This window comes from Asterias rubens, chromosome 21 (genome assembly GCF_902459465.1).
Source record: "Asterias rubens chromosome 21, eAstRub1.3, whole genome shotgun sequence".
NCBI lineage: Eukaryota > Metazoa > Echinodermata > Asteroidea > Forcipulatida > Asteriidae > Asterias > Asterias rubens.
The window spans coordinates 6,529,425-6,549,424 of NC_047082.1; the positions used below are offsets into that span (position 1 = coordinate 6,529,425).

General features: G+C 39.2%; 1 protein-coding gene across 2 annotated transcripts; it reads left to right on the forward strand.

The window, feature by feature from the left end:
* The first annotated feature begins 3,323 nt into the window (after positions 1–3,323).
* On the forward strand, positions 3,324–18,148 carry LOC117304790 (CDK5 and ABL1 enzyme substrate 1-like). Of its 2 annotated transcripts, XM_033789399.1 has the most exons (10): positions 3,324–3,736; positions 5,868–6,143; positions 9,142–9,228; positions 9,853–9,967; positions 11,081–11,225; positions 11,763–11,887; positions 12,955–13,061; positions 14,760–14,896; positions 15,826–15,893; positions 17,240–18,148. In XM_033789399.1, exons 1-10 carry the CDS (start codon positions 3,324–3,326, stop codon positions 17,378–17,380), a joined length of 1,614 nt encoding a protein of 537 aa, XP_033645290.1. In that variant the 3' UTR covers positions 17,381–18,148. The 2 variants fall into 2 exon arrangements, with proteins under 2 accessions (XP_033645290.1, XP_033645292.1); XM_033789401.1 differs by lacking the exon at positions 5,868–6,143.
* The last annotated feature ends 1,852 nt before the right edge of the window (positions 18,149–20,000 follow it).

The window sequence follows — 20,000 nt, forward strand, 5'->3', positions numbered from 1 at the left end:
TCAAAAACACGCAAAACACAAGGTATTTGCTATCAGTGACCGTCACTCATGCTTCTCCTAGTCCTAAGTTGTTGACATTACCTGGTGAAGAGCGCCCTCTCTTGGTGATTGGCAGATAGTATAAAGTTTCCCATTGGATGTGACCAACAAGTCTGCTGATTCACTGCTACTGTTTACATTTCATCAGACAATCTTATAATAATGTTGAGTGAACCTTGAAAGGACGCTTCTATGTAAATACATTTTAAAAGTAAACAGACCTGGTTGTTGGAGTTGCGACATAACTATGAAAGAAAAAACACCCTTGTCACGCGAAGTTGTGTGCTTTCAGATGCTGGATTTCGCGACTTCAAGTTCTAAATCTGAGGTCTCGAAATCTTCTTTCTCAAAAACTACGTCGTGAATAGTGTCCACTGCCTTTAACAGTGGTGTTATTTACTGCCAGTGCGTTGTTGTGTTATGGGTTGGGTTGGGTTGGGTTGGGTTGGGTTGGGTTGGGTTGGGTTGGATTGGATTGGATTGGATTGATTGGATTGGATTGAATTGAATTGAATTGAATTGAATTGAATTGAATTGAATGGAATTGAATTGAATTGAATTAAAATGGTTTATTGATAAAAATTTCATCACACCCAGAGGCCGATGTAGTTTCAATAATTTGTTTATGTATGTTTGGTTTGCGGTAACACCATGTGTGTATCTATACTTGCCAGGTAGAGTTGTTCTTAGAGAACTGTCTTGCTTTATTCTCAGTTCTGAAAGGAACTGTCCTGCTTTTTAACTATTACCAGGACGGATGGTATAGAAAATAGACTGGACTACTACTTTAGCTAATAGGATCGTAATTAACTGAATTCTGAATTGGTCTCAACGTTTCGACTAACTTGCTCTAGTCATCGTCAGGAGACCTTGCAAGTAGATACACACATGGTGTTACCGCAAACCGAATATACACATACCTCACCATGCAATGCCTCAAATCCTATATAATAATTTGTTACTTCTGAATTTGTCATAACTATCGATTTAAAAGTAGACCTCAACCTCAAGGTTTGAAAAACTAACAACATTTCTGCAGTTGACGGCTTGCGTCTCAATGACAAAACATTTGCGTCATTTGTTGGATATTGCTTTGTTTTACCTCCTTGCTGCAACAAAGCAGCAATACAAGACAGAGCTCGTGCACATAATGACGTACATGAGTGGCGACGTCACGAGGCTTTATTCGAATCTTTCTGAAAAGCACCGTAGATTGGTCCCCAAAATGATTGTTTCTTACACACTTAAAATCAGTTTAATCTCATGCGAACTTAATTTACTTATTGTTTAAAAACATCCGAATGAATCTCAGCAAAGATCTGTTGCCGGTCTCCTTCAAGTAGGTCTTTATGCCGTGTTTGAAATGAGATTTCGGTTACGGCCTCGACTGCCACGACAACGTTGGATAATGGGACAATTTCCTGTGTTGCAGACATAGCCACTGACAAAAGCTATCAAGTCGGACACGGTCTAAGTGCTTTGTGAAATAGACCATGAGCCGCTTCTACAAATCAATTAAAGGCACTGGACACAATTGGTAATAAATCAAAATAACTGTTAACATAACATCTTGGTAACTAGCAATGGAGAGCTGTTGATAGTATAAAACATTGTGAGAAAGGTTCCCTCTAAAGTCACGTAGATTTTAGAAAGAGGTAACTTCTCACTCAAATATACTTCAGGTCTGAAGTCTATTGCATCTGAAATCACAGAAAATTGTGCAACAAGGATGTTTTTCTTTCATAAGTCTCTTTATCAATATAAACCACAAAGGAAACTGACTGGGTAAATTTGTAAATGATTTTTGGCCAATATAGGGCTAGATAGCTCAGTTGGTAGAGCGCCGGCACGTTAATCCGGAGGTCGTTGGTTCGAATCCCACTCTAGTCAATTCTTTGTTCAACCCCAAAAATAATTCTCTTTAGTGCAACTTTGATAATGACCACTCTGAGCCCCAATTTTCACAGATTTGTTTATGCATAAAATTGTTTGATACACCAAGTGTGAATATTGGTCTTACAAGGTTGTCCAGTGCCTTTATGATTCATCTATCATACCCTTCAGAGCCAGGGGCCTATTTCAATACTTTTTGATTGCAAAGAAGCGTTATGAAAGCAATTATTGTGGTCTAAGATGGATTCATGGAGGGTTTGATGAATCGATAATGGGAATGATTCAATAATGCACTCCCGATTTCACAAGCGGATTGCTTTCATAGACCCTTTCCGAAACCACGGCTTCGGCTTTGGATTCAGCTCATGCTAGCTTGGCCCTGAGATGTTTTGACAATATTGCGCGTAGGGCCTATTTTTTTGCATAAGCGCTCAGGGCTTCAGTAACGAGAAAGGACGGAACTTAAAGCCGAATCCAATGAGCCGAAGCCGTGGTTTCGAAAAGGGCCATAGAAGTGGTGCGCGCTGATGCGCGGCAGGTGGAGCATTATAAATTGTTGCAATTACTTGATTGTGCAATTATTGTGCAGAGTAATGTAAGTGGTTATCTCTCTTTTGTATTTTTTTAACTAGATCTTAAGACCCAGTTCTGGTGCGCTGTAATTCTTTTTTCGATAAATATATGTTAATTATCGGTCCTACAAACTTCGTAACTGGGTCTTGTATCGAGATTAACTCCCAGATCACGAACTGTCTCGGTCACGCAACTCTTGACCTCCACTCACACTATGAAGATTGTTGATCCACACCAAAGATTATAGAGCGCCGAAGGCGCAAGATGCGGAACTGAAGCTTTATCTATTGTTGGAACGTGAAATACGCATGGACGCCATTTCAGCAAGTGATATTTTGTTTTCCATTGATAGAAACGGTCATTATCTGCACTAATCTGCACTAATCTATTGTTGTATCAAAAGAGTTACTTGCCGAAATGGCGTCCAGTGTGATTTCACATTTCAGCCCGAGTTCCGCATCTTGCGCCTACGGCGCTCTATAATCTTACGCGCTCTATTATCTTTGATCCACACACCCAAGGATCTGGGTCGATGAGTATAGAAACACTTTTTCCATTGAATTTTGGGAAGTTGTTGCTGGTCAACCATGACTGTATCTTAGGCATACAGTCCTGCGTTCGCTGACCGAACCTTCCTCAAGTTTGGATAAATTATGCGAATCGAACAGAATAGATTTATTGATTATTTTTAGGCCTCCAGTACTGAAATAATTTCCCAAAAGTTGTTTTTTCCAGTTGGTGTCATTCGAACACTTGGTGGCGCTCTACAGACTCGACGTTAAAAATATACTGCTGAATTATTCATTTTAACCTGGATAATGGCGGATGTTGGTAGGCGAAGATATTTGAGAAGTGCCAAGAGACGATCAGATGCTATCCATTTTCTGGCCAATATCTCTCTTGACGGTGGTGAATTCACTCCCGTGAAACTAGAGGGCAAGCATGACAGCCAAGGGGAGAGAAAAACCGGCAAAAGGTCTGCCGAAAAACACTCTTCGGAACCCAATCTCGACGCGCAAGATGTACGTACCGAGATTGACTTTTCGGCCAGCGAGGTGGCGATGAGCACCGGGGGCACAGAGGTGGCGATTACCCCCGACGTTCGAGTGAGAACACGGTCAAACTCCAAGGCGTCTTTAAGTATGTCGGGCAGCACAAGACTCAACAAGTCAATGTCTGCTAAAGGGTCGCCACTTTTGGTGGGTAAATTCGATCCAGCATCAAGACCACGGTTAGTCTTAATTGAATTGTTTTGTTTTTATTTAGTTTTTTAATATAATTACTATTGTAATATTAATAATTAAAATAATAACGTATCGAATTCGAACGCCGAGAGAACGGGCAGGTTTGCTTTTGTGTGTTTTCTTCTGAATCGTAGGGCGTAGTGATTTCGTAAATGAATAAAAAGGTTTTAATGGATTATGCTAGTGGGTATATTTGACTCAGGCTCACCTAAGACTACTTCTAGAAACTATAATAAGGCTCCCCTGTGAGCCTTATACTAGGGGTACAATATTTTGGGCCTCCTTAACGCTATACACTTTTAAAGTCAGCATTGATAGGTGAAAGTTTTACGACCGTTGGCCAGCAATAACTGAAGTTTCTTTTGTACTACACGACAAAAACTATACATTCATTTGCTTGTATTTCCTTTTTGTTGAGTGACATTAAAAAACATCGTCAAAAAATGCAATTTTCTGCTCGGTACTCACTGTTGTTTTTTTGCCGCATCGCATGATTTTGACTTTTCAATATGCTCAATGCTTTATCTTTTGGCCACTCGATCACCAAGCGCTGTACACCAGCCTTCCTCGCCGAACTGCCGAGGCCACGACTGAGTTGGACTAAACCCTTTTGTAGAAGGGGTGTTACAAACCCGTGCGGCACTGCATGCGCTGTTTGTTTACAATAATACCCAGGGCTGTATGCTTCATTTTTGAAAGAGCAAGGACACCAAGGCATTTTCTTCTTGGTAAAGGGCACCCTATGATGAAATTGCAAACTTGTACTGGAGAATTTCCAGGGGACACGGAGGCAATCGCCTTCGTTGCCTCCGTGTATCAGGCCTGAATACCCGCCGTTCACGCATAAAGCGCCCACGCACTGCCGCACGGGTTTGTAACAACCCTCTCACAGAATGGTTAAGTCCTACTCGGCCGTGGCTCGGCAATTCGTCTATCTACATGTAGTACGTAGTAGGCTGCTTATGAGAAGTCAAAAAACGTGCGATGCGGCAGAAAAACAACAGTGAATACCGAGCAGAAAATTGCATTTTTTTACGATGTTTTCTAATTTCACTCAACAAAAAGGAAATACAAGCATTATGAATATATTGAGTATGTGGGGAAAGTTTTGGTAGCGTAGTACAAAAGAAACTTCAGTTATTGCTGGCTAACAGTCGTAAAACTTTCACCTATCAACGATGATTTTAAAAACGTACAGCGTTAGAAGGCCCAAAATATTAGACCCCTAAAAGGCTCACAGGGGAGCCTTATGTGCTGTTTCTAGAAGTAACCTAAGACAGTCATAACGTAGCAGTGACTGACTGGACAGTGTTTACTGTAACTGCCAGCCCAGTAACACTGGTGGAAAAGTTGCTGTATGGCGCCATCACTTTTTCATTCGATATGAAATAATAATATAGTATCTAATTAATCTCAACGAAATATCCCTTTTTGTATAAATGAGTAAAAAGTGGTGGCGCCATACGGAAATTTATCCACACTGGTGATACTGACACTGACAGGCCTAAACAAAATAAAAAATTAAAAAAGAGTTGCGTGTTTATTTTGTGTTTTATCTTTTTAATGTTTGCTGAAATTCATTCAACTTATTCAGCTCTTGACATGGATACATTCCTCCGAACTAGAAAGAGACTACTATGAACAGACATTTTGACTCGATAGAAAACCTTAAATGCCTCGCCCGAGTCTGTCCCATGGTTCTGTTCATACTCAGATTAGAAATAATATAATGACAAGTTTTTCAAAAACTCTCTCAATACACAGTGCGCGCTGATATAGAATGCAGAGTAAAAGAACGCATGTTTCAACTTTCAAGAGCATGGTCCCTTATTTAGGGGGCCTATGTAAAAAAAAAAAATTAGCCAACCATGTGTAGGTGTTTGCAGTGTTTCAAGAACATTGTATCTTAATTATGGTGTGATTAAATGTTCAAAACTTGATTCTTCTTACCAATAGCTGTCTGGAATTAACCTCTAAACTAATGCTTGATTGAAAACTGACAGTCTGTTTTATTTCATAAAGCAACACTTCTCAACATCAAGCTAACAACTTTAGACACAATAATTGTTTTTCAAGTTTTTAACACTGCAAAAAAAACCAGTTTGCTTTGCCTCTCAGTGCTCAGACCCAGGTTACATCTGCTGCTGACCTCGCCAAACGCCGCCCCTATCACGGGCTGGCAAACGATTCTCCCAACATTGAGGGCGCTGTTTACAAGTCTCATCTTCACCACCATCGCCATCACTCTGCTTTTCCACATACTGTGTTTAGTGCCCAGACCCTGGTCACTGATACCGACACAGTCATCAGTTCACCCAAGGAGAGGTTGCAATGTCTTAGTGCACATATCATACACGTGCAATCATTACCGCCACCTGCCCACAAGCCAAGCAGGTAGACATTGCAAACTTACTGACTGATTTAATAATGCACCTTGGAGGTCTGTGAAATTCAGACCCACTGGTTTGCTGTGCCACACTTGCACTTTGTTTCACACAGGGCACCCTGCATGTTGCAATCAATCTTACACACAGCATGTTTTGTTTTGCTAAGCAGTAAGCACCGACATTGAACATCACACAATGCTATGTTGTACAATGTAGAATTTGTGAGTGATTTCCGTTGTTCATAGATAGCGGCATAAAATGTATCAGTTGCTACTTAATATTCACCAAATATTTCTGGATAACATTATTCCCTGCGTACACTGGTTTACAAGATGTACTTAATGATTACTGGTTAATGCTGTCAAACATTCTCTCTGCCATTGAACTAAGCCTGGAATGGAAGCTAATTTGTGTGGCCCATGCCAGAAGACATTGCTGTAAATTTTTGCAGGAATCATAAAATAAACACAAATGACAAAATAGGTCACACATTGGGAACAAGGTCAACAAAGGTTAACTATGCACCATCTATCCACCATCAACATTAACCCATCATCTTTCTTTTCTCTGTCTGGCCAATTTTGCTGATTTTGTACACAACTTATGTGGAGTACCCCTGTCTTTATTATTCCTTGTGGGTTCCTTTTGTTTTCCCTTGTTTGATTTGTTCTTGATCTCCATGAGGTACCGAAAATGAGCAATAATCATAGCCAAAGCTTTTGCCCTATTTGTTTTCAAACAAGAAGGGCCCAATTTTATGGCTATGCTTACCATAAAGAATCAGTGCTCATGGAAGCATGTATGATTCATTTTTGAAAAGGGCAAGGGCGCCAAGGCATTTTCTCTTTGGTAAACAGCACCCTATGAAGAAATTGTAAATTTTATACTCGGAGTATTTCAAGGGCACCAAGGCAATGACAAGGGGGCACGGAGGCAATCGCCTTTGTTGCCTCCGTAAAATATCAGGCCTACAGCTAGTGCTAAAAGTTGGCGCTACACAGTAAAGGGGAGGATGGTGTAGAATTCGGTGGTAGGCAGAGCCATAAAATTTTGCCCCCCCCCCCACCCCCTACCTGTGAAATACCCATTCACTCCTCCGCTCCTTGTAATAATTGTTCCTTTTTACGCAATGCAGGGATGTAAGGCCGCAATGTCACTTATCAGATGCTCTCCTCCTTTTTGTTGCTTTTCTTGTACCATTGAAACTGAAAACAAAAATATACAGGGTTTTATGTTCTAGGTCGTTTTGATTTTCATTTCGCAGTGGATAAAAGTTCTGTGTTCCAAATTAATTCATTCATTTTGCAAGATGAAACAATAAACTACAATCACGTTTAAAGGCAGTGGACACTATTGGTTATTAGGCAAAATAATTATTAGCATAAAACCTTACTTGGTAACGGGCAATGGGGAGTGGTTGATAGTATAAAACATTGTGAGAAACAGCTGAAGTAACATAGTTTTCAAAAAGAGAAGTAGTTTTCCACGAATTTGATTTTGAGACCTCGGATTTAGAATTTGAGGTCTCGAAATCAAGCATGTGAAAGCACACAACTTCGTGTGATAAGGGTGTGTTTTTTTCTTTCATTATTATCTCCCAACTTCGACGACCAATTGAGCTCAATTTTTCACAGGTTTGTTATTTTATGCATGTTGAGATACACCAAGTGAGAAGACTGGTCTTTGACATTCCCTGTCTTTAAAACTTTCAAGGAGACGTGTTGTGCATAAATGTACGCATTCTGTTTAAGCGGTCTGTATTTGTTTTACTTTGTGTATGCTATGTAATGTTTTGTGGGCGAGATTGCATAGATGCATTATCGTAGAGGCAATTTGATTTATTGCAACATTTCATTGGTAGATTAGAAGTATATTTATACAGCCTTGTTTTAAGATACTTAGAGTTTCCACACTCTGACCAGTGGTTGTCGATCAAGTCGGGTAACAAAATCTTGTTTCAATAGAATTAAATTGAGCAGTATGTAGATATTTTGTTTAAGAAAGATGCTCACATTATGAAAAAGTATGCAATACACAATGTACTTTCCCAATATATTTTGTTTGATTTTCGGGGCTAGCTTGAGATGAGGATGTTTTCCTAGTGATTGGAGTTGTTTTCTTTGTTACACTTTTTTTTTTTTTGGGGGGGGGAGCTGCATCTAAATTTGAAATTTAGTTAAATAAAAAGCTTTTAAGTCAAAAATTTAAACATGAAATCGTGTTCTCTATAAACTACATTCCTAAAAGCTATGAAAATTGTAAAGCCAGGATAATTTGTACTAACCTTGTGTATAGGCCTACATGTTACTCATGTAAGTGATGTTTGAAGCTTTGCATGGTGTGAAGAATAAGAATTAACTATAAATAATATGAGTCAAATTGCTGGGTCAACCATGTTTAAAATCTCTTTTGTTGGAGTTTGGGTTTTGAAAATAGCCGGTTTGGTCTCGACGTTTCAAACAGTATATTCTGCTCGCTTGTCATAATGTTCAACGTAATGTTGGTAAGTCATACGTGTACATGTCAATCATCGTTTTCAACTGAAGCTACACGTATACACATTTTATTTTAATCAATTTGTTCCGGCGATAGTTTCAATGTTCAGGGTTTGATTTTGTATTCCTGGGCCCAGTTTTCATCAGATGATAGTTTCAATGTTCAGGGTTTGATTTTGTATTCCTGGTCCCAGTTTTCATCAGATGATAGTTTCAATGTTCAGGGTTTGATTTTGTATTCCTTGGCCCAGTTTTCATCAGATGATAGTTTCAATGTTCAGGGTTTGATTTTGTATTCCTTGGCCCAGTTTTTATCAGATGATAGTTTCAATGTTCAGGGTTTGATTTTGTATTCCTTGGCCCAGTTTTCATAGAGCTACTGAATCAGAAAATAATAAACCTTCAATTGTCTTGCCTTAGGCATACCAGGAGTAAGCAGTTTTGCCAACATGTACACTATGAATGCAGTAACCTATATTTACATGTAATTTTAACTTGATTGTGTTTTAGAGTGCTTCTGGTCTCCCCCCGCAAGGTTCCATTTGCGCTGTTTTCAGTCTTGCCGTATAGTAGACGCAGTCAGCATGGTCTTCTAAGGTAAACTTCTCATTGTTTAACATTAATTTGTTTTGCATTGGGAATAGAACCATTGCATCACTTTTGCATTGACTTTCATCAAAGATGGTGGCAGCAGGTACTGCAATTATTTAGTAGATGTTACATGTAGTTGCTGTATAATAAGCATACAGTGCTTTTTACATCGATGTGTATTAAAATACACATCGATGTAAAAAAAAAACGAATTATTTTGTCAATAACATTGATTTTAGAGAAAGCAACTGATTAGATGTTTTTAACACACAACTGATATCACTAGATGGGTAATTTTTCTCCAAGGCTCTCACGCACATACATTTGTAAGATACAATGATATTATCAATCTCTACATTGACACAACAATTACTGCTTTAAAATACCATAAAGATGCCCCAAAAGCAAAGCCTGAGGAAACTTGTAACTAAGGTTTCTTTCTGCGAGTCAGAAACATCACAAGAGCAAAATTGCTTCACCTCAAAGCATCACTGTGAGGCAGCTTTTAAAAAAAAGAAAAAGAAAGATTCAGGCAAAGTAGCTGTTTGAATGTTTTCTGCACGTACACGTACAGGTCAATTGGCTAAAAAATGACTAACATTTACAAACACTTCAATTATTTCTCTCTAGAAATGACTCTGATGGTGTTACGTCAGGCCGGACCAGGAAAAGTTCAGGGAATAGAGGAATTGGTTCTGAATCCTACCTCCCTACCTTTGGTGGTGGGGAACTGGGTGAAGGAAAGGTATGTAAACTTGTTATTGTAGAACCCAGTGATTGACTGCAAAGAAGGGAGGGAGGGGGGTTACTGAAATTTTATTAAACAAATTTGTTTATGACAGATTGTCTCATATCACAAGTACATGGTTGGCCACTTCAAGGTGAGGTCTTAAAAATTAAATGATATGGGTTACCGATATGAGTCGCCAGGGGCACCTTTCCACCTACTCCTGGGGCAAAAACAGGGTTACCCCCTTCACAGTCTGTAAGGATGTAGGCATGGGTAATCCACTAGGAGCCACCTACTCCTGGGGCTGGAACAGGGTTACCCCATTCACATTCTGTTAGGATGTAGGCATGGGTATTATCCACTAGGAGCCACCTACTCCTGGGGCTGAAACAGGGTTACCCCCTTCACATTCTGTTAGGATGTAGGCATGGGTATCATCCATTAGAAGCCTGGTTTGTAGAGCAGAATGCACTACCTTCCCTTATTTGTGATGGAGCAATTGAGACTAAGTGCCTTGATCAAGAGCACAAGTGTCATGTTGGAGATAAGAACCCAGACCCAGCTGCTGACAAAACCAGAGCTTTTGTCTGGTGAACCAGACAACTTTGCCATGACACACCATGTCTTGCTACATGTACCTTTGCTGAAGTGGAGGTGCCCTAGTATCTCCACAACCTAAAGCCAGTACATACATCTAAAGGTACCTGCGGCTTGAATTTCAGGACACTGCACAAGACCACTAAAGAGCTCTGTACTTTACTTGGACCACAACTGTTCTTTATGAAACAAAAGGGAGTTTCTTTACTGCACCTGACTTATCATCCACCATCCAGGGTAATCTATTTCTAAGCGCGCAAGGACCCTGCCGGTTTTAAATGGCCGTTAAAGAACTCCTTGCTACCCTTTTATTCCCTTTTTATAAGGTGCTACATAAACCAGCCTCTCTCTTTGTTCAAGCGCATTGAGCATCTATATGAGCTATGTAAGACTTTGCTAGTATTGTTATGACATGTAAGACTGCTGAGCTGAAGGCAGCGTTTCGGTGGATAGTTTGAGCATAAATCGCTGAGGATGGATTGTTGTTCATGGTCTTATTTCTCTGTACCTGTTTGTCAATGCTATTTACAGGAAACATCGTTTAGTCATCTCTTGATACCAACGAGGGAGCAAGCTGCGTATCGAAGACAGCAAAGTCTAGATATCCTGAATTCTCCTCACTCTCCAGCAGTTAGGAAGATCCCTGGCCATCCTCTTGGCATACAGTGGGATAGAGGTAAAACACCCAGTACCCAGCCACAATCACCACCACCATCTCAATCACCACAACCCCAATCACCACCACCCTAATCAAAACCACCCAATCTTTCACCATCCCAATCACTCCAATCACCACAACCAGAACCACCATCAGAACCCTAATTATCACCTCGCCAGTCACAATCACCTCAGTCTTCTTGGGACATGCCGGGAGTGGTGTGGTTGGGTGAGTACACACAGACCAGGTCCGTTTGTAGCACGTTCATCCCGTTCGCAGACAGACCCAACTCATTACCAGAATTTAAGCTAACTAGGGTCACTTATAGACATCTGGCCAAAGCTATTACAATCTAGCCAGTCCAAACCCTCTTACAATATTTTAGGACGGGTTTGAAGGTTTTGAGAACGAGGTGTGTGTAAAATATTCAAATACATGTATTTAATTTTACTGCCAGATTGAATCAAATGTTGTAATCCATTTCAGACAATTAAATAATGCTCCTTGGTGATTATTGGTGTCCATAATCTAATTCTGTGTATTTGTTTATAACAGGTGACTCTGAGCTATCTCTCTTAGACCACACACCCAGTATCCTTCCATATGACCCTATGGAGTTAGATAATCCAGAACTACATACAGGCAAACATAGAAAGGTCATGACATTTACCTCATATATGGTGAGTAATAACCCTAGGAAACTATAGGTGCGTTCGTTTAGCTTCCCTGGGTCTACCCCGCGGTGCTCACTCGGGTGAGCCCCTGACAAGAGCTAAACGATTGACCACTCACCGCTCTCGTAGTGACATCGTTAGATGGTTGATTTCGAGATCTCAAATTCTAAATCTGAGGTTTCTAAATCAAATTCGTGGGAAATTACTTCTTTCTCGAAAACTATGTCACTTCAGAGGGAGCCGTTTCTCACAATGTTTTATACTATCAACCTCTCCCCATTACTCGTTACCAAGTAAGGTTTTATGCTAATAATTATTTTGAGTAATCACCAATAGTGTCCACTGCCTTTAAATTTGCATCCAGATGCAAATTTAACTTCTTTATCCCCGATGCAAATTTAACATCTATTCTATCGTTGCGGTACCCGCTGCCAAAACATAGGATACAAACAGCCTCTAGCTACTGGGCAATCTTGGTAGTCTAATTGGTAAGACACTGGGGGGTCTAGAAGGGTAGTGGGTTCGAATCCAACCCGAGTAACATGCCTGTGATATTTGTTCACAGGACTCAGGAAAGTACTGAGTACACGGTGCTAACACACATCAGCCTTTGAAACTACTCCTAGGGTTTCTACCTGGAAGTGTACAGTAACAAATTGTTGCTGTTGGGGTATCCATGGTGTTGTGTACACCCGAAGGGCCATTTGCACCTGTTTCCTCAAACCCAGGGCGATTTCTTCTAATTGTACAAGGTGCTGGGAAAATGGACCAATGGTGGGTTTTAACAAGGTGATGCATCTCCACAGGGAAACATCACTCATGTTACCCTGATACGCTGTGCATTAAATTCATATTGCGCATCCTTAAAAATAAATGTACACGCTGAACGATGCACATCCTGGATAGCACATTGTGCAATACGCGTGTATTTTCATTGTTTACGCTTTGCACACTACTTTTTGCACACAATGCATTATTTGTTACAGTTGCAACCCTTATGGGGTCTGTTCCAATTCATGAATATAATACAATACAATACAATTATTTTGGATTTGTTTTCATTGATTTTGAAGGTTTCTGTCTTGGATTACACTAAACCCTCTGAGCTCAAGAAGGACATCAACCAGAAGTTCAAAGAACGTTTCCCAAGTATAGACTTGTCTCTAAGCAAGCTTAGAAGGTATTTAAATTTTTCTTATTCAAAGTTGAATTCTTCATTTCGTCTGTAGACAACATTGTTCCGTAGTTCAGAAAATGCCATTTAGTAGTTTTAAACCACCAAATAATAAGGCTCTGTGAATAACTACAGCTGAAGCACAAAAAGTAGCTAAGCTCAGACAATATTTACTGGATAACCAACCTCAATGCCATGTGATGAAATCGTGGTGACTACTCCCTTGGTCAAATCTGCTCTGAGAGCAAAAGTGTTAAGCTTGTAAGCACAAAAACTTGCTAAGCACAGAATAGTATTGCTTAGCAGGAACAGTTTACCAGCCAAAGTTACATTGAGTTTGCGTTGTTTTGGCTGGTGCCCCACTAAATTTTTGCTTAGCAAAGGAATTAGTCAAGCAGTATTTTATGCTTAACAGCTTTATGAAATTGGGCCCTGATAGCAGTGTGTTATCATCTGGTACGGCCATCTTGCTGTCCTCTAATTAAACTCATTCTAAAGGCCAAGTCACACTGCAGCGATATGAAAACGATTACGTTTTCGTTCTGGTAGTCTGGTTCTTTTATGAACCGAGAGTAAGTTTGCTTGAAGACAAAAATCCTTGATTCTGATCTGTCAACTCCTATCTCCGTATTGTAAGCTAAATATACGCAAAAGGTACAGGTCTCAGAGATGCCAAGTCCAGAGGCCAGCTATGCGTGAGATTTTTCAAAGCTCAACCCCCCAAGAATTTTTTTTCTCCAGTTTTAGAAGGCCTTTCCAAATCGCGGCCCAACTTTTTATCTATTTTTTTTATAAAATAAAATAAAAATTAAATAAAATAAAATAAAAATGCATCAAAAACCTCTTCAGCATAATTAAAACTCACATGAGGTACACAGGAGATGTTGATGGTTAATGTGGAGGTACAATTGTGTCAGATTATTTTCTTCCAAACTTAAAAAAGATCTACTAAAAATGATGTCCAAAATTCTCCACTCACTTCTTCTGCCTGTTGTGTCTTCGCTAGTGGAGCGCATTTAACGAATTTGCTAAACGAATCGGGAAAAACACAAGCGTTTTGCGCTCTGCCGAATTTTAGCTGAACCTGCTGGAAGAGCAAAAGCGTGCGCAATCTGCAAACTTGCGCTCTGTTTGTACAAAGTTTGCACACAAATGATGATTCTGATAAACTGCGTGCAATCTGAAGATTGTGCAAACATTGTAGATTGCGGTTTTTTGTACACACGAGCGCGATTTGGCAATGCATGTCGTTAATTTTTATTTTTCCCGGTCTGGCCCCAATGCGTGAGAAAATGAGTGCTGTGCGTGTGAGCATGAGACAGAGCCCAAATGCGTGAGTCTCACGCCTAATGCGTGAGACTTGGTAGGTTTGAGGTCTTCCAACACCACGTATTGCGTTAATCTACGCTACAAGTTACCTTGAGATAAATTCATTATCACACACAGGCTTGCAGAATGTAAAATATAGCATGTCAGCATCCAATGTCCAACTTGGCCTTTGACCGTGTTGGACATAGGGCAACTTTTTCGAACTCCACTCAGGCTTTTGTGATATCGTATAGGGAACTGCCAAGGATGACCACACCATGATGCTAGTCTATTTTCTGAAATGAAAAAGTACATGCACTTATCAAATGAAATACTCTGTTTCTCTAGCGATAATTTGTATACTACTGATGGTTTTCTCTGTTTGTTTTCCCTCAGCATTAAGAAGGAGATGAGAAAGATAGCTGTTGATGAATGCAATATGGAGCTGATCACACTGGCTCATGCCTATGTCTACTTTGAGAAACTAGTCCTCTATGGAAAGATTAATAAAGAAAACAGAAAACTGTGTGCAGGTGAGTTTGATACTCAGCATTTAACTTAACAATATGACTGGGCGACTAGTGAAATTTACTACTCGACTAGTCGCGCCTCAAGTAGTTGCAACCTCAACACTAGATGCGACTAATTTTAAATTCCCAAGATGCATTGCGGCATAATGTTTGTGGCAGGTGCAATAGTAAAGTTCTTGCTGAAAGAATTGAAGGATTGTGTCACTGATATCTGATTGTGGTTCATAAGTAGATATAGATGTTGTCATGAATAGTTGTGAGCGACACAATTGGTTCACCAAACAGATAGTCGCGACTATTTTTATAGTAGTCGTGGTGGCACGATTAACCGAGTAGTTGAAAAACAGTAGTCGCGACTTGACTAAGCAATCAAAACTTGCGACTATGACACTGGTCACCCAGGTTTACTTAACAAGCCTAATAGGAAATCTCTGTATGAGCTGTAAATACACTGCTATGTTAAATCCTAGCTATTGGTTAAATAGTTTAACTACCAGAGTGAACCATATGCCCTATGACAGTTCAGTCTCCCTTCTTGAAAGACAAATAGACTGAAAAACAGTTCCTGTGTGTCTCTATAATTTGAAGTCCTAATAATTGTAACAATTCTAATACTAATAACCTTTATAAGTGCTCTTATTTAAGCTCTGTTCTTTTGAGCAGCAAGTATAATTGTCCTGTGGTTGCAAACAGTTAAATCAATAAAAATTAAATAAATTTAACTTGACCAGGAGACGTACTTGAAGAAAAGACATTAAACAATTTGTGATTTAAATATAAAAATGTGTTGTACAATGACTTGCTTGGTTGTGTAAATTAGTGTATCACGCATACAAATTTTTCTCCAGGCAGATTTGCTGGACAATCAGATAGCAGTTAAGAAATTGCTAAAACCAGCATTTATTTAATGAATTGATCTATCTTCCCCTTAGGTGCGTGTCTGACTTTAGCTGCCAAATTGAATGACAACAAAGGTGCAGACTTGCAGAATCTCATTAAGGTATAGTTAAATGTCCCAGATCCCATTCCATAGATCGCTTATAATGGCTTTTGTGGCCGAGCTGATAAGAGATTAGACTGGAGCTCTGGTGTTTCTGTTCAGCAGAGTGTGGGTTCGAGTCCTGGTGGTGGCACTTTTGTCCTTAAGCAAGACCTTTTAACAACTATAGAGGGATTGCAATACTCGTCACCAGCACGTGCATGTGTGTAGAGCTACCATTGGCCGAGAGCCACGCGCGGCGCGTACATGCGTGCACTTTTCCATTGTTTTACATCAAAGATCTATTGCTGCATCCTCTGGATGGGACGTAAAGCATACGGTGTAGGTCCCATGTCTTGTTTAATGAACATTAAAGAACAAAGTCCAACATGTCCAAAAGAGAAGGGATTCGTCCCAGGGTTTGCTTGCGCCAAAGCACCTTGTAATTCGTAGCATGGTACAACGCTTTTATACTTCATAACTCTAGCTCCACAATATCTTGCAGAATAATAGTATACAAATATTGACTGCTTCGATTGTTATTGTTAAAACTATGTATCCCCGGAGTGCTCTATTTTCTCAAGGCGCAGCCGAGGGAAAACGGAACGGTCTGGGGATCAACAAGGAAGTCAGAGGTTTAACCATAGCACGAGTAAAAGCAGACAATATTTGTTTGATAACACCCCAACAGACTATTTATCATCCTCGTGCATGTAATGTTGGTACACACATGTCAGATACACAGACGCCTCCTGATTTGGTTAGAGGTGGGTAAAAAGACGTCTGGCCACCGCGCACGCCATGTAATAGTCTTTACTAGTGTGCATGGCAAACATCTATCACACGGCCACCAGGTTTCTAGTAAAACTAAGACATATCATGCAATGCGCTCTAAACCAATGAAAAGGCAGAATTGTTGTAAGGGGTGTTATAATGAATGTTGAAGCACCTTGAGCATCATTTAGTGATGGATGGTTTGCTTTTTAAGAAGCCAGGTAGCATTGGGGTGCTTGGAAATTCAAGAATTCTCGTGAAATTTGGATCATTCATTTTGCTACTGATAGAACACGCCTAAACTGAACACTCGACCATTAGAACACTCTGCTCACAACGGACTTTCATCTATGTTGCTTCCTAAATAAGGAAAAACCTCCAGTATCCATTAGAAATTGTAACTCTTTGCCATTTTTCAACAAAGCTCCTAAAACTTATCTGTACCAATGTAACATGTTGTAGTATAGTTCCGTTGGTTTTCTCACTTTATAGCACTATGATCTTGATGAAAAGGCGCTTCATAAATAATGTGTTGTATATGTGTATTGAAAATCAGCTGGGTTTGAAAACTATCTTTGATTTTGCTCCTGCAGGAGATTGAGGATACATTCCGAGAGAACCGCAAGGAGTTTCTTCAGCTGGAGTTTCCCATCTTAGTGGCATTGGAGTTTAGTTTACACCTACCAGAGAATATTGTTCTTCCTCACTACAGACGAATCTCTCAGATGACGTGACCCAGGTTCACTGCCCTTCTTGAGTCCACAAAGGGTAACGCTACAATTAACACACATGTAAACAAAGGCATGATATTCTTCCTACTTTAGTCAGATTTTAAGAAAAAAGATTATCATCAGAAATCATTAATATTTTTGCCATATCTTTTTGTTTATGTGCCATTTTATTCCGATGGTTGTTTTTTTTTTCATTGAAAAAATAAGCTATGATGTTCACAATGTGTACACACAATTATACCTGTAGACTATGGGTTATAACATGTGCCACCCTGAAATGCTCTAACACCAAACATATCACAGCCCTATTAGTAAGTCAGGCCCTTGTACTCCCTAAACATTTGCTTTGAAAAGGACAAATATCATGGCAGTAGAACCAAATTTCTTCTTTCTTTTGTTTACCCTCCTAGTCCTCTTTATTTTAGTTTGATGCTGACAGCATTTCATGTATTCCTGACTCATATATAAAGACCACTTCATATATTTATACAACTATTCTATGATTATGAGCTCATTGTTGCAGAGGATAATCACAATGTGAAAGCTTGACTATTCCATTTCAGGAGCAAGGGAGGCCAGATTTCACAGAGTGATTATATTCTGCAACAATTCATGACTAAAATGCATTCCAGATACTATGTTTTATATCTCACAGAAAGATCTTTGTCAGAATTTTTCTTAAGTCAAAGGTGCATATGGAGGTCGGTCTCTGGCGTTATTCATGAGCCTCAATGTGTGGTGTCAGATGTTCAGGCTACCTTAACAACAATTGTTGTTGTAGCTGTAGCCACCAATGTGAGACTTTGGGGACTCTAGGTGGCAGCAGACTTTTACCAGGTAAAATTCATTGTTCTCGGTAATGTGCGCGTGTACAGAACAACGTAAACAATGGAAAATTACCTGGGAAGTCTGCTGCCACCTAACGTTTCAAAATCTCCCATTCAGATACAGCCTAATTATATTATGGACATGATTTGATCAGCCAGTCCATATCCGTAGAGCTCGTTCATTGATGTCACATATAGCTATGTATAGCATGCCATTCTTAAAGTTAAATAGTATGTACATGAAAAAATGCTTGCTGCACGTTATACACAGGGACAATGACTCCCAAAAGTGCAACCCATAACTTTTTAAAGAGTGTTGTTGGGTAGAAATACATAAGCTTAGTGGTACTTTCCAATAACAATCAGCAAAACGCAAACTTGACTCTTCCTTAGCTTTGTCTACATAGTCTCAAATATTCAGGCAAAAATAAAAACACTTTATTAATATTTACTAATCATCTAATGATTATCGAAATACTTGGTTATTATTATAGAGTTAAGCATGAGCATTCAATGATATGTAAATTTGGTGCAGTTGTCGTTATGAAATGCATGGTCAGAAAAATCCTATGTATTATTATGATGTAAGATTATAACAAGAACCATGCAGTGTGCAATATGTAAAAAAGCTAGCTAATACTCAACAGGACGGTCCAGCAACTATGTTTTTGAAAGGATTTATTCATTCCGCTCATGGAGCAACATACTTTGTTTTAAAAGTATAAACCTATTCAGATTCCTTTGTGATCTAATATTATAAACTACTAGAAACCTGGTATTAAGCGCTATATAAATGCATATTATTATTATTATTATTATTATTATTATTATTATTATTATTATTATTATTATTATTATTATTATTATTGTTATTACTACAATAGACCTTGATTATGGTGTGGTCACTCCATTCCAACTCATTGTAACCAAACTAAGGCTGGACGAATAAATAGTCTGGCGCCATGCGCAATGAATGTTAGCATTCATTACTGTTAGTGGAAAGAGGGAACATGACCAAGATGGTGACAGCATGATGAAGGTCTATTGATTGACCATTTAGTTCAGAGGGAGTCAGCATAGAGGATTGTCAATGCATGACGTACATGTTAAGTGCTGATACAAACAATTCATTTAAAATTAATAGCCATTAATTTTACAAACACACCCGTTTCGAAACTCTTCTAGAACATTGCTAAAATTTGTAAAATTTAATGCTTTTATGAACTCTGTGAAAAGACTTCTTTGAGGTGAATTCTTGGTGGTTTATTGTTTTTTTTTTTGAACGATCTGTCTGTCAAAGGAACTCGGCAAACTCCCACAAGGGATATAAACACCAAGTTGGCAACAGCCGATCTGTCTCATACAAACATTGGTTTAGCATTCATGATTATGAATAGCACAAATCAAGAAAATGTGATTTAGTAACTAGACGACAATACATGTATTTGTTCTAGTCATTGTGAAATCAGTGGGTAGTTTAGTAGGATTCAAACCCACAACCATGACAACCCTGTGATTGCAAGTCTTGCAGTCTAACCATAGTGACCACGTATTGTAATAATTGTAATTTACCTGGAAGAAATTAAACTCATGTATCCATGCCCTTATAAACTTTCCTTATTCCCGTTTCCCCCAGCAGAATAAGTGAAATTAAGCTTGTTAAATAGTTGTTCAAGTTTTTGAAAGAAATTACATGCAGTTTGTTTCACCAATATTGTGAAAAAAAATTTGTTGTTCAGGGGGTACATTTGTTTTAAATCTTACACTTGGATTTCATGTAACTTAATAATTGATGA